Source organism: Pogona vitticeps, chromosome 6 (genome assembly GCF_051106095.1).
Source record: "Pogona vitticeps strain Pit_001003342236 chromosome 6, PviZW2.1, whole genome shotgun sequence".
In the NCBI taxonomy this organism is placed as follows: Eukaryota; Metazoa; Chordata; class Lepidosauria; order Squamata; family Agamidae; genus Pogona; species Pogona vitticeps.
Genome location: NC_135788.1, coordinates 52383623 through 52405468, shown reverse-complemented (window position 1 = coordinate 52405468; position 21846 = coordinate 52383623). Strand labels below are relative to the sequence as shown.

The 21846-nt window shown below is 41.9% G+C and overlaps 1 protein-coding gene across 4 annotated transcripts in view; it reads right to left on the bottom strand.

Moving 5' to 3' along the window:
- Nucleotides 1-6194: 6194 nt before the first annotated feature.
- ZDHHC3 (zDHHC palmitoyltransferase 3) overlaps nucleotides 6195-21846 on the bottom strand; it is a 53140-nt gene continuing 37488 nt past the window's right edge. For 3 of the 4 annotated variants that reach the window (XM_020807659.3, XM_073003524.2, XM_078377372.1), the window contains exon 7: nucleotides 6195-10258. In XM_020807659.3, the coding sequence (XP_020663318.1) occupies nucleotides 10019-10258 (240 nt within the window). In that variant the 3' untranslated portion in view covers nucleotides 6195-10018. The remainder of the gene's footprint in view (nucleotides 10259-21846) is intronic. The other variant, XM_073003525.2, reaches the window with a different exon arrangement.

Here is a 21846-nt window from a genome sequence, read left to right as displayed (position 1 = left end):
CAACACTGCGGGGGAAGTACTGTACAGTCCCTATTATTAACGCATTACCTCCCACTCCCCACTGCAACAAGAGGGGTATAAGCAGAGATACATGCATCAGCAATCAGTCTTGCATGTTAAGCCTGTGTACTTTCCAGCAGCCTGTCACAAACCATGTTAAATGCAAAATTCATAGTTGAGGAAAATCACATGGTTGAGGAAAATCACAGATGTCTCTCATCACTTGAGGAAGCACCTCTTCAGAAATGTGATAAATGCATTGTCTACTTTGAGTCAACATGTCTGTTGTAACCATATCAGCCAGTCTGGAGTAACAGTCATATCATCTTTCTTACAATTATGGCAAGATGTTAGAGATCATCTGCTTGTAACAGTCAGGGTGCCCCCACCTCAGTTTTGGCTATTATTTCTTTATTCTGATATGGCTAAAGAGACGATTTCTAATCTGATTACCAGTAAGAAATGAAAAATATTGTGGCTAGTGCAGCTTTATCTGGAGCACTGCCGATCCACAAGCAAGCCAATAAAAAGAACATAAAGTAGATGCCACGTCTACAGGACTGGATTCAGCCCAATCACTTTACAAAACTGTGAACTGATGTGAGGTAAGAATACAGAACAGATTAATTGCTGGCACAAGATACCTCCACACCTTGAAGCTCCTGCATTTTAAACATTCCCACCTTTTATTTAAAATGCTGTCACCAAGTGTCGCTGATCTTGTAATTTCATCGCCTTTTTAATAACCAAGGCATAGTTACCAACTTCCTGATCTTTAGTTTTACTATCGCTGCTTGTATTTTGTAAATGAGATTTATGGGTTTTTTAAAGTCTGTTTCTAATAAAAGCACAGTTGCCTCATCTTGATTGATAAGTTCAGGGAGAAACTTTGCCTCTTACTCTTAATGAAAGAGGAAGAGACTGTTGTAAAATAAATAATTACTGGAAAACTAACAATAATCATAGCTTTTCCGTTCTGGTGAACCTATAACTGAAACTCTGATTACAGAGTTACATTTATAGAGAAATTCTTGTTTCTCTATTAAAGCCATCCTCCCTCATGCAAACTCTCCTCACTCCTGACTTACTTCATCTCACTTGCATCATTGCTCCTCTCTGTTTTATTGTTACAAATCACTTCTGAGAGGCAGTACTCCTGTCAATCACCGTTTTATTAATTCATTTGAAGTGAGATCTGCAATGGAATGCATCTGTTCGGATTCCTAGCCAGCCCTGCCTTCATTCATGACAATCCACCTCACCCATTCAGGTTTTCCATTCTTATAAACCAATATAAATCTAATGTTGACAGATAAACTAAGATAACAAATCATATAACAACAGAATATGATAATACAACAATACGACAATATCATCCCAGAATGCAGGACATGCAACAATGGGCTCAAGTTAAAGGAAGTCAGATTTCGGTTGAATATCAAGAAAAACTTCCTAACTGTTAGAGCAGTATGACAGTGGAACCAGTGACCTCGGGAGTTGGTGAGTGCTCCAACACTGGAGGCACTCAAGAAAAACTTAGATAATCACCTGGCAGATATACTTTGATTGTATTCCTGCATTGAGCAAGGGTTGGACTTGATGGCCTTGTAGGTCCCTTCCAACTTCACTTAGCTATGATTCTATGACAATGCGAGACTAAGTAGACCTAAACAATGGCAAGGTGGTGGTGATAATCTATAAAAGAGAGGATGCACTCTAAGGTTTCTTCAAACAACCTAGTTTTTAGCATCCTCTTAAAGGAATAGTTTCCAGTTTCTCGTAAATGTCTTTCTAGCCTCTCTATGAGTAGCAACTCATAGGAGCACAGCCTGCATGGACTGGGTAGTGCGGGCTGATGTTCTTAGGGAAAGACATTCCAACAAATAGTGAGGTCCCAAACCGTGGAGGGTTCTATAGGGAAGAACCAAAACCTTGAACCTGCCATTCTTCTAAAGCTGCCAATGCCTTCCTCGCCTGCATGGATTTTTCCTTTTTGGTTATATACCTTTTGGCTATTCAGACAATGACATCTCTATTTGTAGAGACTGTTAGGATTACAATTTATTTATGAAGTGCCTAAAATGTCTTAGATGCTGTACGACTATTAAAATATGGAGACAGGCTCCACCTACAGGTTTATGTTCTAAGGGAACTAATACATAAAGAAAAGGATATGAGGAAGAAGGAAAACAAATAACACTGTATGGCAAATGAGAAATTTGCAGGAAGGACAGACTTCGGAACTATTTCATGAATGTTGTGTCACTTATCTGATGACCGAAAATTACCCCATGTGACATGTGAACTGTTGCTCTGAGATCAGCTTATCTTATCAGGGTGACACTGTGCTGACCTGGGCAGAAGGGGAGTTCATCATTTAGCTCCCCCCCCCCAATTCCCTACCTCTTCCAGGTGAAAGGGAGGTTTCCATTCCTCTCCACCAGCAAATTAAACATTCCAGCAGGAAGGCAAATGTGTACAGACCTCATGTTAACTTCTTGGCTTTTATCTTTGCGCAGAATAAGGAAGTGCATGTTTAGGTCTAGAAAATATGCCTCTGAGAAGGCCCTGGGATTATTGGTGTGCAAGGAGTGCATGACAGCTTCCTTTGTCAGATCTTTGCCACGTGCTATAAGCTCAGTAAAGCTGGGTGTTTTTGTTGCTGTTGTTTGTTTACCCAGGCTTCGTGCTCTGGAGAGGACACTCAGGCTTTGTATACAGAATCAAAACAACACGGAAAGGGATTGTCACTCTCGAATTGGCCTTCTCAGCCACACTAGACGCTGTTCCAAGTCCTCCATACAGAGCACGTTACCATAGTCTCTCGTGACTGAAGGATGCCTAAGTGGTAGTGTTTGTTTTTTTAACCACACAAATGGCTTTGTTTCTTCTTTGGAACTATTAACTATGATTAGGAGTCTTCTGTTCAGAAAGGGCATCAAAATTAAGACTTACCTTAACTGGGTAGATAAAAATCAATGATTTTTTTAAAAAAATCAAATTAATTTAAATCATGATTAAATTTTTAACATTGCCTTTAAATCATCAAAAATTTCAATTTTTAAAATTTAAATTGTGGCTTATATCAAATTGATTTAAATCAAATCCATCCTTCATCTTAAGTCACATTATAACCAGATGGAATGGCCACTGGAAATTCAGTTCAGAAAGAAGTAATTACATAATAGCTGGTCCAATGGGAACAGGCTGAGTGAGCTGTTTCATCCCTCACAGGGTGTTTTTAGTGTGCACTTAGACACAAATATACAGTTGGAAAAATATGTGCACTTGGAAAAACACAGAAAAAAATTAGACAGGTTATATATATATATTAATTATATATATATTATTAAATATATATATATATATTATTAATACATATATTAATAATTTAAACTACAGGCAGTGTCATGTAACATAATTTATATATGGGAAGGATGTGCTTGTTTTGTGTAATTAAATGAAGCTGCTCAAACCACATTAAAATAACTTCTTTATTTTGGCCAGAACTTCCTCTTAATCTCCATTAGTACTATAAGTCTGCAGGCCCTATAAAGGTAAAGGTTCCCCTTGACATTTTTAGTCCAGTCATGTCCGATTCTAGGGGGCACTGCTCATCCCGTTTTTAAGCCATAGAGCCAGCGCTTGTCCAAAGACAGTTTTCATTGTCACGTGGCCAGCGTGACTAGGGAACACGGTTTTACCTTCCCACTGAGGTGGTACCTATTTATCTACTCGCATTTGCATGCTTTTGAACTGCTAGGTTGGTGAGGAGCTGGAACAAAGCGACGGGAGCTCACTCCGTCACGTGGATTCGATCTTACGAATGCTGGTCTTCTGGCCCTGCCGCACAGAGACTTCTGCAGTTAGCCTGCAGCGCCACCACGTCCCTCTGCAGCGCCACCATGTCCCTCCATAGCACCACCATGTCCCTCCGCAGCACCCTAAAACAGACACTAAAGCCATCACTGAGGTTGAAGATTTGTGCTTGGCTTTTGAGGTGAAGTGATGGCGCTGGCACAGCATTTGTGCAGTTAGAAAATCTGCTTTTTAAAAACCTGGACCTCTCTCTTCCCTGAACTAAAGCTAGCTGGAATGGAGAGCAAGATCCAGACTTTGGCAAATTCTTTGATTCAACAGAAACACTTCAATGCAGATTTAATTAACTTTAAGCTTACTGATTTCATTAGAACTGGCTTCTAAGGAACAAATCTTTAGCAGCAGGCTGTTTCTTTTCTTTTCTGATTGGAAAAGCACTTGGCACTTTTCACTTTGAACAAACCAACCAACCAACCATTTTTGCAAATGGGAGAGAGGGAAGCATGCCAGCAGAGCCTATCCCAGTTACAGTGTCTCCTTTGCACACAGTCACAACTGTGTTGTGGGGGAAACCACAGGAGCAAAAGTGGGGGGGCAACTTCCTTCCCCCAAATATGTGCTAGCTGGACTGTTTCACTCAGGCCAGTGGTTGCCAACATTGGGTTCCCAGATGTTCTTGGACTGCACTTCCCAGAAACCTTCACTACTAAGTGTGGTGGCCAGGATTACTCAGAGTAGTAATCCAAGAACATATGGGGACCCAAGGTTGGGAATTATTGATCCAGGACTATGTACCGTGTATGCAGGATCATCAGATGCCATCTCTGCTCCAGTGGGTCTAGCTGTATTGTTTCACGTTATTCATATCTGATGTATGAAACTACTGAATTTATAAGTGCTATAGATCCTGTTAAGTGCTACAGGGGTCTCTTGGAAGAAAAGGGGGAAACACCACCACCACTGATAGCCTTACATTTAGCACTAACGCGATAAGAACGCCCAGGGATTCAAACCCAGCCTTAAGAGTTAAAATACTCATAGTCCTAAGCCTTGATGGTCAAATTACATTCACCTTCTCCTATGGTCTTCTTTCTTTTCTTTTAAATCTGAAGTTTTGAATATTTCTTCTGGAATATGAAGACATTAGTAAACTTTTCTTGCCAAACATGAACCGAAGCATTGCTCTCATCCATTCCTAATCTGTACTGTCTGGCATAGTCTTCAGAAGGTGAGAGACGGACAGCATACTTTACAAGAGCAGAAGCTTAAACTCGATGGATTATAGCCTCTGTGCACACAGGCCGGTGTGAGCAGAAAGAGAGCTCCGGAGAAAGGTCATCGGAGCATAACTGCAACCACAAGAAACACGAGAAGGCAACAGGGATGAGATGAAAATACTGAATTTTAATAAGCACCAGTACTCAGTGGAAGTCAGAAAATGAAATACAAAAAAGCAAAAAATGGAAGAGTAAAATTTGTAAATGCATACACTCATTAATTGCATAGAACAGGCCAATGTGCAGCCCAAAACTCCTTGTGAAAACAGAATATTTTTCCACAGTCTAGATTTCAGTACATCATTTATTAAAACCTTTGAACTAAGGCACCTTTCAGCCTACGTTATTGCTAGAACAGTAGCATTTCTTATTTAAGACACACCATGGTTTGAACACAGGCCCATTGGTTCACAGTACCATGAACACATTATGAACTTAATACCACAAGTGTACTGTATTTCTCTCTTCAGATAAATGCATGAACTCTTATTTACACAAACACTTAATATAGAGCTTTTCAAGGCAGGCTACTCACACAGTAGGAAGCAATACACCTAGTAATGTAAACACCGGATTTCAGACAAAGCGGCTATTTAATCTGAAGTATCTTTTTAGGCTCCATCCTAAAAAAACTCTCTAATAGGAGTAGAATAGCATCAAACCTCATTGGGGAAAGAAGGAAAGGTCAGAAACTTTGGTTAACAGCAGATTAACTTTGCTATTCTATAAAATAATTTGGTCTCTGTTTGCTACATAAAGCTTTACAAAATGGTTTGGAAATGAATAAGGCACTTTTATTGAGCACAGGAGAAACAGCTCCAGTAAATAAACCAGAACCTCACTTCCTATTTACTGCTTGATTTTTTTGTCTATTTCCCCACGATTCTCTTCAGCTGCGCACTGAAAAGATGAACACTGAAGAAAAATACAACCAAAATGCAATGCTATAGGAAGACTGACAAGAAGGACACAATGGGTGCTATCCCGACTTGCATTGTGAGAAGGGATCTGCTCTTGAGGGCTGGGAGACTCTCTAACAAGGATGAGACAGCAAGGAGAAATATCAAACAATTGTGTGTATACCTTGTGCAAGTGGAAGGGCCTACTATTTACAAATTACCTATTTGGGATTCAAACAAATGAGCAAAACAGCAAGATAACTTGGAAAACATAATCTTACAGACTAAAACTCCTATAATCCTCTAATCCATATGGCCTTTGTAAAGCCTCTGGCCCTATCCTGGAGATTCTGGGACTTATAGCCTTAAACAAAATCAACTTTTCCAACGTCTGGGAAAAAAACAGCCAATTTTTACATTGGCAGCATCATAGCAAAATTCTGCTCATTGCTGGGCAGTTCTTTCTCACTTTAGGGGCCAATCAGTTCTTTGGCAATATATCTAAATGTTGGAATATTTAGCATTATTTAACACTTTTACCGTACTTTTGAACAGAAGAAGATGCTTTGTTGTCCCTATTTGTTTTTTATTTTATTTTTGGGGGGTTCTATACTGCCCCTTTAGTGTGAAAACTTTCTGGGCAGTTAAAATTTAACATTTTTAAAAACCTAAAATGTGTTTTCATCCAGCAAATAGACAACACAAGTAGTAAGTTTCAAAATACAATAATGAAATTAAGGAACCAATAACTTTTCTCACATGTTTGAAGTAATGAACAGTGTTAAGGGTAATTAGCTCTACACTCCATTTTTAAAGCTCTATGAGCAGCAATTCCTAATAAAGAATCACATAATTATTTGATTTACTCCCCTGTGCTCCCAGTAACCATGAAATTAAAACTCTCATACTGTAGGCACTTGGGCCAGTACGTAGTAGTGGCACTGAAGGCAGGAGAAATTCTCCTAGTAAAAACAATTAATTACTGAACCGAGTGTGATTTTTCCCCTCAGACAATAAGCCAGTATGAGCCAAAATCATAGTGAGGAACAGGTTGCTTGGTATGTCCCCCATCCCTTTGATGCTTTATTTTCTAAATAGGGGTAGGAATTAATACACTATTTGTGGATAAATATCAAAGGATGGCTTGTTTCATAGCAGGTTCAAGAGTATTCTTGTATATGAATAGTCAACTGCCAAATATAAACCAGGTGCAGTTGAAAATGCTTCCATGTTAGCAGCGATGCTGCCAAAATAAATGTAGCAAATCCATCTAATTTGTTCAGCTGTTTTTACATCTTCCCTAAAGATAACTCCACAAGTTATTGCACTGGGGCAGAATGTCCGTGGTTTCCCACTTCTTTCCACTGTGGACCTTCTTCCCCACCCCTTTGAGTGAGGCACTTATTTTTGCAGAATTCAAATATTCTGGTAGCCACTATTATCACCCCTATCTTATTAATTTCCATTTATAAAACTACCATCTCCCCCAAGAATACAACTTTTTATCCCTTCTAAAAGTATATTTTGGTTCTGAATCAAGCTGGTGTTTAAATATAAGGCTGGCAGTTTACAACTTGGGGGGACATACATTTGCCCTTCTCATTTTAATAAAATGCCATAAAGTCACTTCTGACTTACAGCGACTCTCCCAGAGTCTTCAAGGTATATAAAGTACTCAGAAATAGTTTACCATTCCTTTCTTCTGGTAGTGTTCAGGGACCATACAGTTGCTTAGGACCCCACACGTGGCAGGATGCCCAGTGGAGATGTGAACTCCTAGGTCTCGGCTTTGCAGTCAGACGCTCCAACCCACGGAGCTGATTTGTACTCACTCTTTGCCTATTTATTCTCTGATAACAACAGGAAACAGAGTAGGTGCAACTACTCCCATCTGCTCCTCCCTTTTTTGAGTGCCTGCCCGTCCCTTCTACAGTTGAAGTCAGAGCGAAAGCTCAAGCAGGATACCACATGCCCTGCATATAGAACATTCTAGGTTTGATTCCTGGTAACGCCACATTCGAAAAGATCTGTCAATGGCTGAAGAAAAGGACCATGGCCTGGAATTTTACCATGAGTCAGAGTAGACACGAGCAGGCTAAGCAGGCCAATTGTCTGATTCAGGATAAGGCAGCTTCTTATAAAGAAGAATCTTGCTTCTTACTGCAGGCAGGAGAGGAAAACAAACTAAAATGATCAGAGATAAATGGGTAGGAGTAGTCATGTGGTCTCCTTCCTTGACAGAGAGTGAAAAGGAAGACACATAATTCCTGGTCACTGTAGGACAAGCCTAGTTTAGCTCCAGGCCAGCACCCTGTCCCCTTCTATGTAAGCATGCCAAGAGGGTCTCCTAGCCCCAAACAATGAGACTTTTAAATTCCCTCTTTAAGAAAGAGATAATTAGCTACTATGTTTTTAATTCATTGCATTTCAATTTCAGAAGTAAAGCTTTAAGGGACAAAAATATGTTAGGATTCAAAGAACTATTTCAGATGGATCTACACTCTTTTTAAATAAAGTACTCCCCTTAATTAGCAGTGCCATTTATCATGACCTGCTGTTGGAAATCCCTTCTGTTTGAGACGTAGTTTGCCATTCCATAGAGGGAATGGGAACTGATATTTAAGCCACACAGGTCCATAGCCTCCCTGCACCTGAAGAAAATTACACGAGTCTTTGGATCCTGACCCAACTGAGTTCTCTCTCATCTACCACAGACTTTTCTCCCCATTGCCTTATTTTAGAAGAAGTGGGAGTTAAGGTGCCCAGTGAGTTTACTGATGCTATTTGATCAGCAGTAGGAAGCAGGAATACATACCCTCGGTCAAATCTTTAAAACAAACCATCAAAGTTTAGAAGAAAAATACTGAAGAAATTACTCAGTAATTCTAAGTCATTTGCATTCAAAATATGTCTGCAATTTAAATATAAACTTAATACACCTCTAAGTCTTGCTGTTACATGTTGCTCCCAGTGATTTCTCATTCAGATTAATTTGTGCCTGTCCAGTTTCAACAATGCCATAGCATGTGTTGTTCCCACAACATATGGTTCTTTGCCCATGATAGCTTTATTAAAGACACACCCTGTGTGAATTAGCCACCTTTCTGAAATACAGAGGAGTATACTGTATTCTCCTACCTTGCCCTTCAAATGACTAGTTAATCCATGGCAATACCCATTTCTTTTACATATCACTATATAACCCATAGCCACCCCAAACACTCTTCAATAACATGTCCTGTGGCCCTGTATTTCTGGTGACAACCACATTGTTTCAGAGAAGAATTGCATTAATTGCTCATCAAATGAGGACCTATTCATGCAACTCACTGAGATAAATTAACATCAATCAGAGATTCATAGGCAAATAGTCTAATAACAAATTCCAACTGATTAAAAGATCAATAGCTAAAATGTTGATTTTACCCACTGTTGCCAGAACTATAAAATATCCTATTCAGAAGCTTCTTTCTAATAATCACTGCTCATTCTTCCAAGGGGAGGCTATTGTAGCTAAGCTTTCTTGCTGTTTTGGTTACAACAGATCTGTCATGTGTTCTGTTTGAACCTAGCACATCGTTCCTAGCACATTCATAATCCCTGAGGGCCACTCACATAGAAGAGAATTAGAAGAACTGCATGACAGAATTTGGATTTTTGTCCTTGACCAGATTCTGCACCTTGTGAAGACACAGTGCCACACTTAACAGACCAGTAAGAGTTAAGATATGTTTGGTAGTAGTTTTGCTTCTGAAACAGTATGCCAATTACATATTTTTAGGAACCGTTCAACTTTAGACAAATGATTAATGTTTCCGTAGAACCATTCTAGAAACTAGGTTACCTCGTTGTCATCAGTAAAGCACAGTAACAGGAATAAGTTGCATCACTTTTGTTTAGTGAGGTCCCTTGACTTAGAGAAATGATAAGGCCTCAATGCTTTCAGGCATCATGGTCCATGAAAGTTAAGTCTCCAACACAGCCTTTTCAAAAGCACACTGACATTGGTCAAAACATACTACATTATTCACAGAACACTTCCATGAACACCTCTCGATCAGAACGCTGTTCAAACGCTTCCTGGGACGCCATCTCAGATGGAGCCACTGTTGCTGTACCGGCTGGTGGAGCCTTCTTGCAACTCAGGTCTGAAAAAGGATTGAACCACCGGAGTGAAAGATCGCCCCCGAAAGCCAGTTTCATCCCTTCCCAGCCGCAGACTTTTTCCCAAGTAGGTTCCTCTTTTTTAAGCCGTTCTATGCCCTGCAGAAGACAAAACCATTTGCATTTGTTACAGGAGAACATTATGGCACTTGGGACACCGGGTGATTGTAACAGCATAAAAAGTGTAAGGTCTTTTTTGATCAGGAGTATAAAACCTTCTGAAGGAAACACTTAAGTATCCAGAACAACATTTGGCCATAAATAAAATACAGGGCATAATGACTTGATCAAGAAAATAGCAGTGAAATAAATATTATTTTTCATATGTACGGGGAACTGGAAGATGACCCAGTCAAAAATTCTTAGCCACACTCACAGCATAGAGAAGTTAATTCTGCCCCCTGTAACTCTCAGAATCTCCTCATTACCGCAGCTTGCTAGAGTCCCTCAAGTAATTCTTCCAAGCTCTAGCTACAGCCAAGGAACTGACAAATCCATGGTCTGCTACTTACTGATCACTACACAGGTGAAAACAGAATCTGCTCTCCTTTGCATGATCGGCCAACTATTATCCCTTTTCAGCAGTCTACTTCTGGACTTTCTCACAGAAGAATTTGTATTAGGAAAGTTAAAGAAATCCCAGTTAATGAATTGTATGGGTTTTAAGCTGCTAAAGCCGTGCCATGTTACTTATTCAACTAACACCCCCTCTCAAAAGAAAAACAGCACTTTCAATTTTTAGACTAGACTAGACTTGCACATGTTTCTCTTGGGTGAGAAAATGAGGATATATATAAAAAGAAGGCCCTTATTGATTTTTTCTATCTATCTATCTATCTATCTATCTATCTATCTATCTATCTATCTATCTATCTATCTATCTATCTATCTATCTATCTATCTATCTATCTATCTATCTATCTATCTATCTATCTATCGTCTCCTCATTTTCTCACCCAAGAGGGGAATAACCTAAAAAGTGAAAGTGCTACCTCAAACATACAACCGTAGTGCATGTTCCTGAAAGACAGATATATTCCTTAGATGAAACAAATATATATATTAAGAAAGCCCGTAATGATTGGTATATATATTGGTCAAATAATTTATATATTTAACCATGTAGCAGTTATCATTTAACTACTGCATGGTGGTCTAAGGTCTACCAACCATACATCTTGCTAAAAACAAAATATATTTCCAAGACTGATCTTACTGAATTTTTTTTCAGACTTAGAGAACAGCAGGCTTTGTCCCCTTTATCCACATCCACTAAACTGCCTGAGAAGGCCCTTAAATGTAAATGTGAGGAGGACTATTCTCTGGAAATTCAGGACCTCTTGAAGGGCAGGAGAAGAGTCTGTTCTGCACACAGGTACCTATGCAACCATAGTTTGGGACAGTACAACAAACGTGCTCGCTTCAATAACAGTGTCACCAGTGACATCTCTATATTCACCAGAAGAATTTGCAAAGGATTATCATCTTACATAATCATATGCTCCCTCACTAGTTAAATAAATCCCAAGAACCACATGGAGGTTTTGCTAGAGTGCTACACATTATTAGGTCCTCATGTAGCTGCAATTAATTAGCTTGTGTTTGCTCAACACAGCTGGTACATCCAGTAGGACTGGAAACACAGCAAGAGTTCATTTTTGTGTATGGGAACTAGGACTGCATAAGATGTTCAATCCCTGCCAGGCATGTTCATTAGGAAAAATATTAATACACATGGTGGCACTGAGTAATATGTTTTACTTCGTCCCTAGCCTCTCCCCAGCATGATACTGCCAAAAATGTAACTTCTAGGGCCATCAAGATGCAGCAGGCCCTAGATGCTCCATCTGTAGTGCCATGGTGGGGTAGGAGTTGTGAATCAAAAAGCGACCCATCACAGGAGCATCTGATAACTTTATTTGTATCTTGCTATAATGTGAGGAAACATTTGGTCTAAAGTTACATAATTTGGCACAAATCTAAATAAACCTGTTTATGCAAATCTACCTCAAACATACAACCATAGTGCACGTTCCAGAAAGGCAGATATATTCATTAGATGAAACAAATGCAAAAATGTTTGGAGTGCCTGAAAATCTGACAAAAGTATTACTGTGTAAGCTTCAATGAACTGAACTCATTGTGGGCTATGGCCAACAAAAAAGCAAAAATAAACAACCTATGGTACAACTATAGTAGGACTGTGGTATCCACAGGGGATTGGTTCCACGCCCCTCCCCCTTGTGGATGCTGAAAAATGCAGAAGTATTGAATGCTATACATTGCATTGTATCTGTCTCCTTCTAGTGGCCAGTTCTGGTAAATACATATAAATACATATTTCTCGTTTTTATTTATTTACTATTTTCAGGCAGTGGATGAGTGAATCAGCACAGTGGCTAAATGATCTCACAGATGGGGGGGGGGTCCTACTATAATCCATTAAGTCTTTAAGATGTCACTGCACAGTTTCTAGTAAATGTGTTGGGTTCAGTTCCACCCAATAAAGTGACAACTCAGAGATCTAAGCAGAATAAACACTGGAATACATTAAAAAAAAATCTGCAATTCCCCTAATTCTGCCACAGTTGGGAAATGTCAACCTTGTGGTGGAAGGGCTTACATTTCCTAGGAACTTGCAATTAGCAAGGCAAATGGTCAGGCGGTTGGGGAATTCTGGGAGTTGTAGTCCAAAAAAGTTAGTATTTCCAAGTATAAGAACAAAATTCCCATCATTGCTATCTAGCTTGGAATTAGGGATGGCTGTGAACCATGCCTGTAACTGGGGCTATTGGAATCTGCATTTCGTGTGTTGGGTTGCCGCAGTCCTTGGACCACTCCAGCAGTCCAGCCCTGAAACATGACCCTGAAACCACCCCACACCTAGATCCAAATTCGTAGCCCAAAGTAGAGATTTCTCCAAATCCAAACCCCACAAGTTTCTGATGGTAGGGGAAAGGAAGGGGTAAAATTGCCCTTCATCTCATGCAGAAAAACACAGGTAAGATCAGAAGGGAAGAATCTGAACAGCTACAAATGTTGACTTGACTACTAAGGCCATAAGAAAATCCCTTCACCCCCAAATTAGGAAAAGGCTGGCTGGCTAGCTCAGTGGGTTAGGCATTTGGCTGTAGAGCAGAGGTTGGGAGTTCAATTCCCCAGTGGACATCCCAGAAGAGCCAACCTGTGTGGCTTTGGGCAAGCTGCACAGTTCCAGAGTAGACTCAGAAAATGGGAATGGTGAACCACTTCTGAGTACTCTCTACTTAGAGAGTCCTGCAAGAAGTCACCATAAGTCAAAACTGACTTTACAGCACACCATTAAAATTATTATTAAATTAGGAAAAAGTATAAAGCTGGATAATATATATTTCGAAATAAACTTCTGTTGTGCCAGGAGCATCATCATATTCTCAACTGAGCGACAAAAGGCTCCTTAATAACTTTAGCATTTTGATTCTGTTATCTTATTCAAATCTCTAATATCTTTAATAGATTAACTTCCTTTCAATACCTATTATTTCTAGGGTGGTTTACACAAAATATCACAGAGCAATTTAAAACAGCACAAAAGTCTTCCTACAAATGACATAACCACCCTAGAACACCTCATTAGATATTGAATAGCTTGGGGAAACAGACCACTTCAGTGGATTCCACAAAATACATCAGTGTAGGCAGCAGATATGCTTCCAAGGAGAAAAGAGTTCTACAGGTAACTTTAGGGTGCCTATAAATATTTGAAGACTGGCCATCAAATACCAATCAATCTGGGACTGCCTGCTGTAAAGCATCATAAGGGGCATGTTTAATAACTCAATGTAAGGCAATCTAAACTCATTTTAAAATTCTCACTGGGATATACAGTTTTACAATGTATAATAAGCACTAGTTTTCAGTTATTTTCCAGCTCTGTACAAATGTATTTACAAGTGTTGCAAAGTACCATTACTTGGAAATTCAGATATTGGGAGAAACGACAGGTTACCCACCTGTAATTGTAGTTCTTCGAGTGGACCTCTGTAATTCACACCCTGGGTGATTCGCTCCTGTGTGGAGCCTCATTGAAAGATTCTAGAGCTTCTGCGGTAGCAATGAACACATTAGAATATGCCCCTCCCCACCCGTATAAGTACCTTGGCGCCAAGCATCCCCTTTCAGTTGTGTCAACTGCTGCTTAATAGGAAGCAAACAATGGTGTTACAGAGGGGAGGAGAGACCTTCTTGTTGGAAGGTCTGTGCTAGTATCTTTTTATCCTCTGGCAGGGATTCAATAAAGGTGGACATGTTGTCCCAGAGGAAGCGTTGGTAAGCTCCCATGGCTCCTTGATAATTAGCGACTCGCATGGTGAAGGGTGTGGAAGAGTAAAGCCATCTACCCGTGGAGTATACAGCATTCATTGGCTGTCTTTATTTGATGGCATGAGAGACTGCCGGTGTTGAGATCTCAATTGAAAGGCTTCAACAAATATAGAATTTGGAGCTGGTTGTTTTTGGAGGAAAATGGCTCCTGGGTCATGGATTCTATAGAGGTTATCAATCCACTTAGACATAGTATGGGAGGAACCTGGTTTTGTCAAGGATCTCTGCACAGTACTAAGGAAAGATGGTAACATCGATATGTGCACTGGAGTGGTTGTATTTTTAGTGATCGGATCAGATGATCGGCTGGTTCTGTTGATGGTCGGTGGACTTGCAGATCAAGGGATTTACCCATGCAAATCATAAGTTGGGCATAGGTCTGGAAATCCTCTGCCAGTGACGGTGGGTCGGTATCGACAATGTCTGACTCTGGAGAGATAAGTAATACCGATGGAGTCTGCGGTCAAGATCCATGGTCGGAGCCATCAAGGTCGCGTCTGGAGTCGACGGACTGTCGATCAACTTTGGTGTTGAGAAGCTGAGTCTCATAGTATTGCTGGTTATGAGTCGGAAAAGATGGAGGCGGCATGTCCATGGACATCTGTCAATGTCGAGGATCGTTGATGAACCTCGATTGGTAGGGATGGACCTCGGTGTTGAGCTCGATGTCGTGACGATGCCGGGGTCAATGACTTGGATTTACCGGAGGACAGGAACTGTGTTGATGTAACGGAATGGAGCGAGTGTCCACCAACCAGGATGAATATCGAGGATCGTCGTTATCAGAGCCTGTGTTTCTGTGATATTGAAATGGAGGTCGCTAATGTGATGGCACATCAATAGAATAAATTTATCCTGGCGATGCCAAGTGTGAAGAGTGATTTCCGTCATCTATTGTAGTCCGCTCGATTGTCCGAGGTTTTTTCGATACCAAGTGGGGAGCAGGTTGAGGTATAGTCACCCCTCAGTGATGTGGCCGCTTCGACACTAATGGTTGTTGAGAGGCAGGTTGACTATTAGATGGTATTATTGAACCAGGTAAAACACATGGTCGACTAGTTTGTGCAGTTTGACAAGCAGAGCACTGGTCGGGGCAAATGGCAACCTGATGCATGTGCTGAGCGTGGGTTTGAACCACACACGAAGCGAGCTATCGAGATTGTTGATGTCAATGATCCTGGTTAGGGATCAGTGGTCGATCTGAGGGCATTGAATATGGAACGGTGTCGAGCCGTTTGGGATGGGTATCCTCAGGCGATGGAATGACCGAAGGATTGCTGGAAGGAATGGAAGGTTGTGGACTGGGAGGAGAGGACGTTAGTTGGTCAACTTTATCATTCCATTCTGGAGACTGAGAACAGAGTTGATGAGACGGAAGTCTGTCATCATCTGAGGGAGATCCAACCGAAATTGATTCAGAGAGTTGTGGCTGTTGTGGGATGTCTGTAGGCTTGGACTGTTTAGCTTGTTTAGGAGGAACTGGTTCCAGAGCTGGAGCAGCTTCAGTATGTCCCTGACATTAAAAAGTTGTTTTCGAAGTCAATGACTTCAGTATGAAGGGGTTCAATTTGTGTGTCTTTGAGGTCTTAGAAGATGCAGATGGAGAATAAAAATGAGCTGGTGTAGCCAATGGACGTGGTTTCAATGATTCAGTAACGGCTTTTTCCATTGCTTTGGTTTGGGAAGTGGCCCTACAGGGAGGTTGGGCCATTTGAACTGGTTGTAAGTATTGTTTCCAAAGTTGGAGTTTTAGCCTCGAGAGGCAAGATAGAACTCCGGCTTAAAATTTTTGCAATGCGTACAGGAGGAAGTTTGATGCTGTTCTCCCAAACAGAAAAGGCACTTAGCATGTCTGTCGAAAAGTGGGATCTTATTACCACAGACAATGCAGTGCTTAAACAGGCCCAAAGGGGCCATGAATAGGAGAAAATAATTGGGGGGAAAAACCAATGATTGGAGGAGGGGCGCTGCAGCCAGAGGCTGAGCAAGGGGAAAGGAAAATCTCTGATGATAAAGAGTTTGATCTAACAGTTTAAAAGAAAAAGATTGATAACAGGAAGGAATCAAGAATAAGCTCTTTCTCTTTTATTCACAGAAGCAGAAATATGATGCTCACAGTGCGGACGTTGAAAGAAACTGAAAGGGGATGCTTGGCACCAAGGTACAGTACTTATATGGGTGGGGAGGGGCATATTCTAATGTATTCATTCCTACCGCAGAAGCTCTAGAATCTTCCGATCAGGCTCCACATAGGCGCAAATTACCAGGATGTGATTCACAGAGGCCATGAAAAAGAACTGGAAATAATGGAACATGAGCAATAGAGAGATTACTTACCTGTAACTCTGGTTCTTCGAGAGGTCCTCTGTGAATTCACACTAATGGGTTTAGTCTGCGCATGCGCAAAGGCCTCAGAATATTCTGGAGCTAAAAAATCGCTAGGACCGCCACCTACAACCCACATGGTCCACCCATCATGCCTTTACCTCAGTTCCCCAGTTCCGCTGCTGCCCAAAGAGAGATAGACGTGATGGAAGAGGGGAGGATGGGAGGGAAGTGTAAATTCACAGAGGACCACTCGAAGAGCCAGAGTTACAGGTAAGTAACCTCTCTTCTTTGTGGCCTCTGTGAATGCACACTAATGGGTGACTAACAAGCTTACCTTAACAAGCTGGAGGGACGTCACGGCAGCAAAGAAGACAGGACCGCACATCCAAAATGTGCATCTTCCTTGGCACACATGTTCAGGCAGTAATGGGATGCAAAAGTGGACCAGGTGGACCAGGTGGCAGCCCTGAAAATGTCTTGAACTGGAATGCTTCTGAGGAAGGCTACAGAAGTAGCCACTGCTCTCATGGAGTGTGCCCTTGGCAAGGGCTTTAGGGCTAATTCATAGGATAAGCGGATGGTTTGAATGAGCCACCTGGAAATGGTCTTAGAGGAGACTTGCAGTCCCCTATAATGCGAATAAGGAGAAATGAACAAACGTTTAGACTTCCGGAACGAGGCAGTCCTTTGAACGTAGAAGGATAATGCTCAATGCACGTCTAACAGGTGCAATGATTTTTCAACAGCAGTAGATAGATTAGGAAAAAGAAGTAGGCAAAATGAGCGCTTGTTTAACCTGAAAGGCAGAACAAACTTTGGGGAGGAACCAAACATCCAGATAAAGGGTGACCTTGTCCAAATGAAATTGTAGGAAAGGCGGGTCTACTTGAAGTGCCGCCAATTTGGAAGCCCTTCTGGCAGAGGTAATCGCCACTAGAAATAAAACTTTAAATGTGAGAAGTCGCTCCGAAGTAGCTAAAGGCTTGAATGGAGGACACGTCAAACGGTTTAAAAACATATGAAGCGACCACTGAGGAGTAGGAGACACTTGTGGGGGATTCAGATGTGCCACACCGTAAAGGAATCTTTTTTTACTTTGGGGTGACAGAACAGCAAAGCAGCCTCAGAGTCATGAGGTTGGTGTGCCACGATTGCCGACAGATATACTTTGAGTGTGGATAGTGCAAGGTGATTATCAAACATACGAGAGGAAGAGCCAGCATCCATTGAAGTTGGCGATATTGGGAGACTGTGAGAAGTTGAAAACTTTTTAAATGCCAGCCATTTGCACCTGTAAAGGTTCTTAGTAGAGGGTTTCCAAGAGTGGGACAGAATAGTGTTTACTGAGGTACTATTCTCCAGGCGATTAGATGTAGGGAGTGTAGGTCCGGGTGGTAAGTCATTCCATCGTGCTGAGTGAGAAGGTGAGGAAGACTCAGCAGCCTCATTGACTCTGAAGCCATGGCCATTAGCATCGTGAATAACGGCTGCCTTGGCCAATAAGGAGCAATGAGGATCGCATCTGCATTGTCCTGCCTCAGCTTCACAATAGTTTTAAGTATGAGTGGTATGGGAGGAAACATATAAATCAGATGTGTGGTCAATGGAACCATGAGGGTGTCTCCCATTGAACCTGCTCCCATCCCAGCCCTGGAGAAGTAGTTGACACATTTGGTGTTGCTCTGCATTGAGAATGCATCTACTGTCGGGTAACCCCATTTCCTGCAGATTTTAAGAAAAACTTCCTGGTCGAGGGACCACTCGTGCATTTGAAATGTCCTTCTGCTAAGGTGGTCCGCCCAGACATTGTCCTGAGTAGAGATGTGAACAGCCAAAGGGAAGATATGTTCCAGGCACCACTCCCAGAACTGAACCGTCAGGTACAGGAGTGGAAGATAGTGGGTGCTGCCCTGTTTGTTGATAGAATACATGGCTGTTGTATTGTCCGTTGTTACTTGGACCACAGTGCCCGCAATGAGTAGAAGGAATGCCTGAAAGGCTTTGAAAATGGTGAGTAGTTCCAGGTTGTTGATGTGGAGCCGCCTCTCCCTCGGTGACCAGGTTGCATGTACGTGGAGATGCTTGCAATGGGCTCCCCAGCCTACCAGGCTGGCATCGGTAGTCACTCTTGATGTAAGTAGGAGTGGAGCAAAAGGACGACCCATGAACAAGTTGGCTGGCTTGATCCACCAGAGAAGTTGTTGCGCGAGCTCATGAGTGATTTGAGGCGCTTGTTTGGTAAGTCCAATAGAGGATCGAAGAGCGATAGATACCGGGCCTGCAGGGACCTCATTTTGAGCCTTGCATGCTGAATTACGGACATGGTGGAGGCCATAAGTCCCAGAAGCCGTTGTGCGCAATGAGCCATCACATGTCGTAGAGGTTGAAAATGTAGCAGTAAGGATTGTATTTTGACCTCCCGTTCTTGGGGAAGGAATGCTCTTGCCCTCTGAGAGTCTAGTAACTTACTGATTGTGAAGGAACCAGTATGGATTTCTTGTGGTTGACCTGAAGACCCAGAGCTGCTAACAGAGACAGGGTGGTGTTGGTGTCTCTCAGTGTTTGCTCTTTTGAGTGTGCTACTAGGAGCCAATCGTCGATGTACACGTACACAAATATCCCACGTGTTTGAAGGAAAGCTGCCACAGGTGCCATACATTTTGTGAACAGTCGAGGAGCTGTTGAGAGTCCAAATGGCAAGGCATTGAATTCGAATAAACGCTTCCAAGAGAAAAATGGAGGTACTTGCAGTGGTCACATTTGATGGAAATATGGAAATATGTGTCGCTTAAATTGATCACTGAGAACCAACCTCCACGTTGGATCAGCGGAAGAATGCGCTCCAAGGGATTGCGAGAACTTGGAGTGATGGGCGATATAGCTGATTTTTAAAATAAAATCCTTATTTTGTTTTTGAGGGTGGCAGATGGAGGAGTGTGGATAATTCGAGGTGGAGGAGTGTTTATGAATTCCATGGCATAGCCGTGTGTGATAATGGAGATCACCCATGCATATGTAGTAAGATGGGTCCAAGCGTGTAGAAAGGGAGCTAGACGGATGGGAGAAGAAGTGGATGGGCGAAGAACTAAGAGAGGCATGAAGTCAAAGGCTCTGCTTGGATTTCTTCTCGGTTTTCCTAAAGGAACTGCAAGGGCACTGGCTCTGGTCTTGGTGGTGAGGCTGATATGAAGAGGATTGCTGAGGAAAGTATCTTTGTTTGCCTAAGTAAGGTTTGTAAGGCTGGTATGGGTATTGTTGTTTCTAATTATATCTTTGTGGTTTGTAATAAGGTTGCACATTATAAGAGTGGGCTGTCTTTTTCATCTTTTGTAAGGTTTCCAAGATGTCATCAGTCTTGGAGTCAAAAAGTCCTGTACCATCAAAAGGTAAGTCCTCTATTCTCATCTTTGATGTTAGCTGATCATAACCATGCATGTCATTGTAAAGTATTGGTGTCTCTAAATGTGGCTACCTCTGTTAGTTTACTGGAAGGTATCGGTACAGACTGAGCTTCCCTTTTACATTTCTTCAGTACCGGAGGGTCTTGCTCATCATGGTACCACTTGTGCCTTACAGTACCGGAAGTCCTGACTGGAGTGAATGATGTGCCTTCATCTGAAGAGTTGGTATTGTAAGAAGACGTGGTTGAAGATGAAGAAGAATCTGAAGAGTCGTCGAACCCGTAGAACATTCGAGGTCGTACAAGTGTTCCATTTCATGCCGCCACTGCCGATGATGATTGTATCGGTACGGTATGGGTGGCAAGTCATAACATGGCTTATGCTTCCTTTGATATTTGGGCTGATGCTTTCGAGCCTTAGCGCCCTCAGAGACCTTCAGTCTCGAATGCTTCGGAGGCTGGTAATCTCCGGTATCTGGTCTCGCGATATGGTGCGATTTATCCTTCTTTTTCTCTACTGTAACAGGGTCTGGTGAGCATGGAGACCCCGAGCCCATAGTGGAGTGCAGATCAGGTGGCAATCTAGGGCTTGCTGGTACTGAAGAATGTTCAGACGGCACCTCAGCCGAGGTATCCACCAAGAAAGTCAGTACCGCAAGCAGTGGAGATGGTGGCTCCCTATGAATTAGAGGGGTGAAGTCTTTATCGGGTACCGGATCAGTAACAGAATGGAGGGAAGAGTGTTGAGGTGTTAATTGGTGAAGAGGTGAGGATTTAGATTTCTTGGATTTTGCAGATGAAGTCTTAGATTTTACTTTAGCTGATGATCCAGAGTGGGCGCTGGATTTGGTCTTGGAAGTCTTTGGTTTGCACAACTGGACTGGGGATGCCATGGGGGAAGCAGTAGACATTAACAGAACTGAAGGAGTGTCCATGGTGGGAGGTTGAAGGGATTTTTCCCACAAAAGGCATGCAGTCGCTGCTCTCTTAACTTTAAAGCCTGCCTAGTAAAGTTCTTACAATGAGCACACGATGAAGGCTGGTGGGCTTCTCCAAGGCAAAACAAACAAAGTCTGTGACCGTCCTAAGTAGGGATCTTTTTGAAACAGGAAATGCAACTCTTGAAGGAAATTTTCGGGGCCATAAAAGGTGGGAGGGAAAACTGGGAAGGGGGGCAGTAATAACTAAATAATTGTTTGTTTTTTTGTTAAATTCAAATGGGGGAAAATATACGAACGATTGAAGAATCAAAGCAATCAATTTTCTATCTTCTGTAAATTCCAGGTTCTGCAAGAGAGAGCTTCAGAAGGAGAGACCTCCTAAGCAGCGGAAAAAATGGAACTGAGGTAAAGGCACGGCAGGCATGGGTTGTAGGGGGGCAGTCCTAGCAATTTTTTACCCCCAGAATATTCCAAGGCCTCTGCGCATGCGCAGACTAAACCCATTAGTGTGCATTCACAGAGGCCACAAAGAAGCTTTTGTTTTAAAAAACACCCAATGTTATCATACTAAAGATGTGTCTGTTGTAAAAAAGGTGGAGTGCCTGGTAAATTCTTTCATTCAGAGCAGACCTGAGGTTTCAAAAAAACAGTTTTTA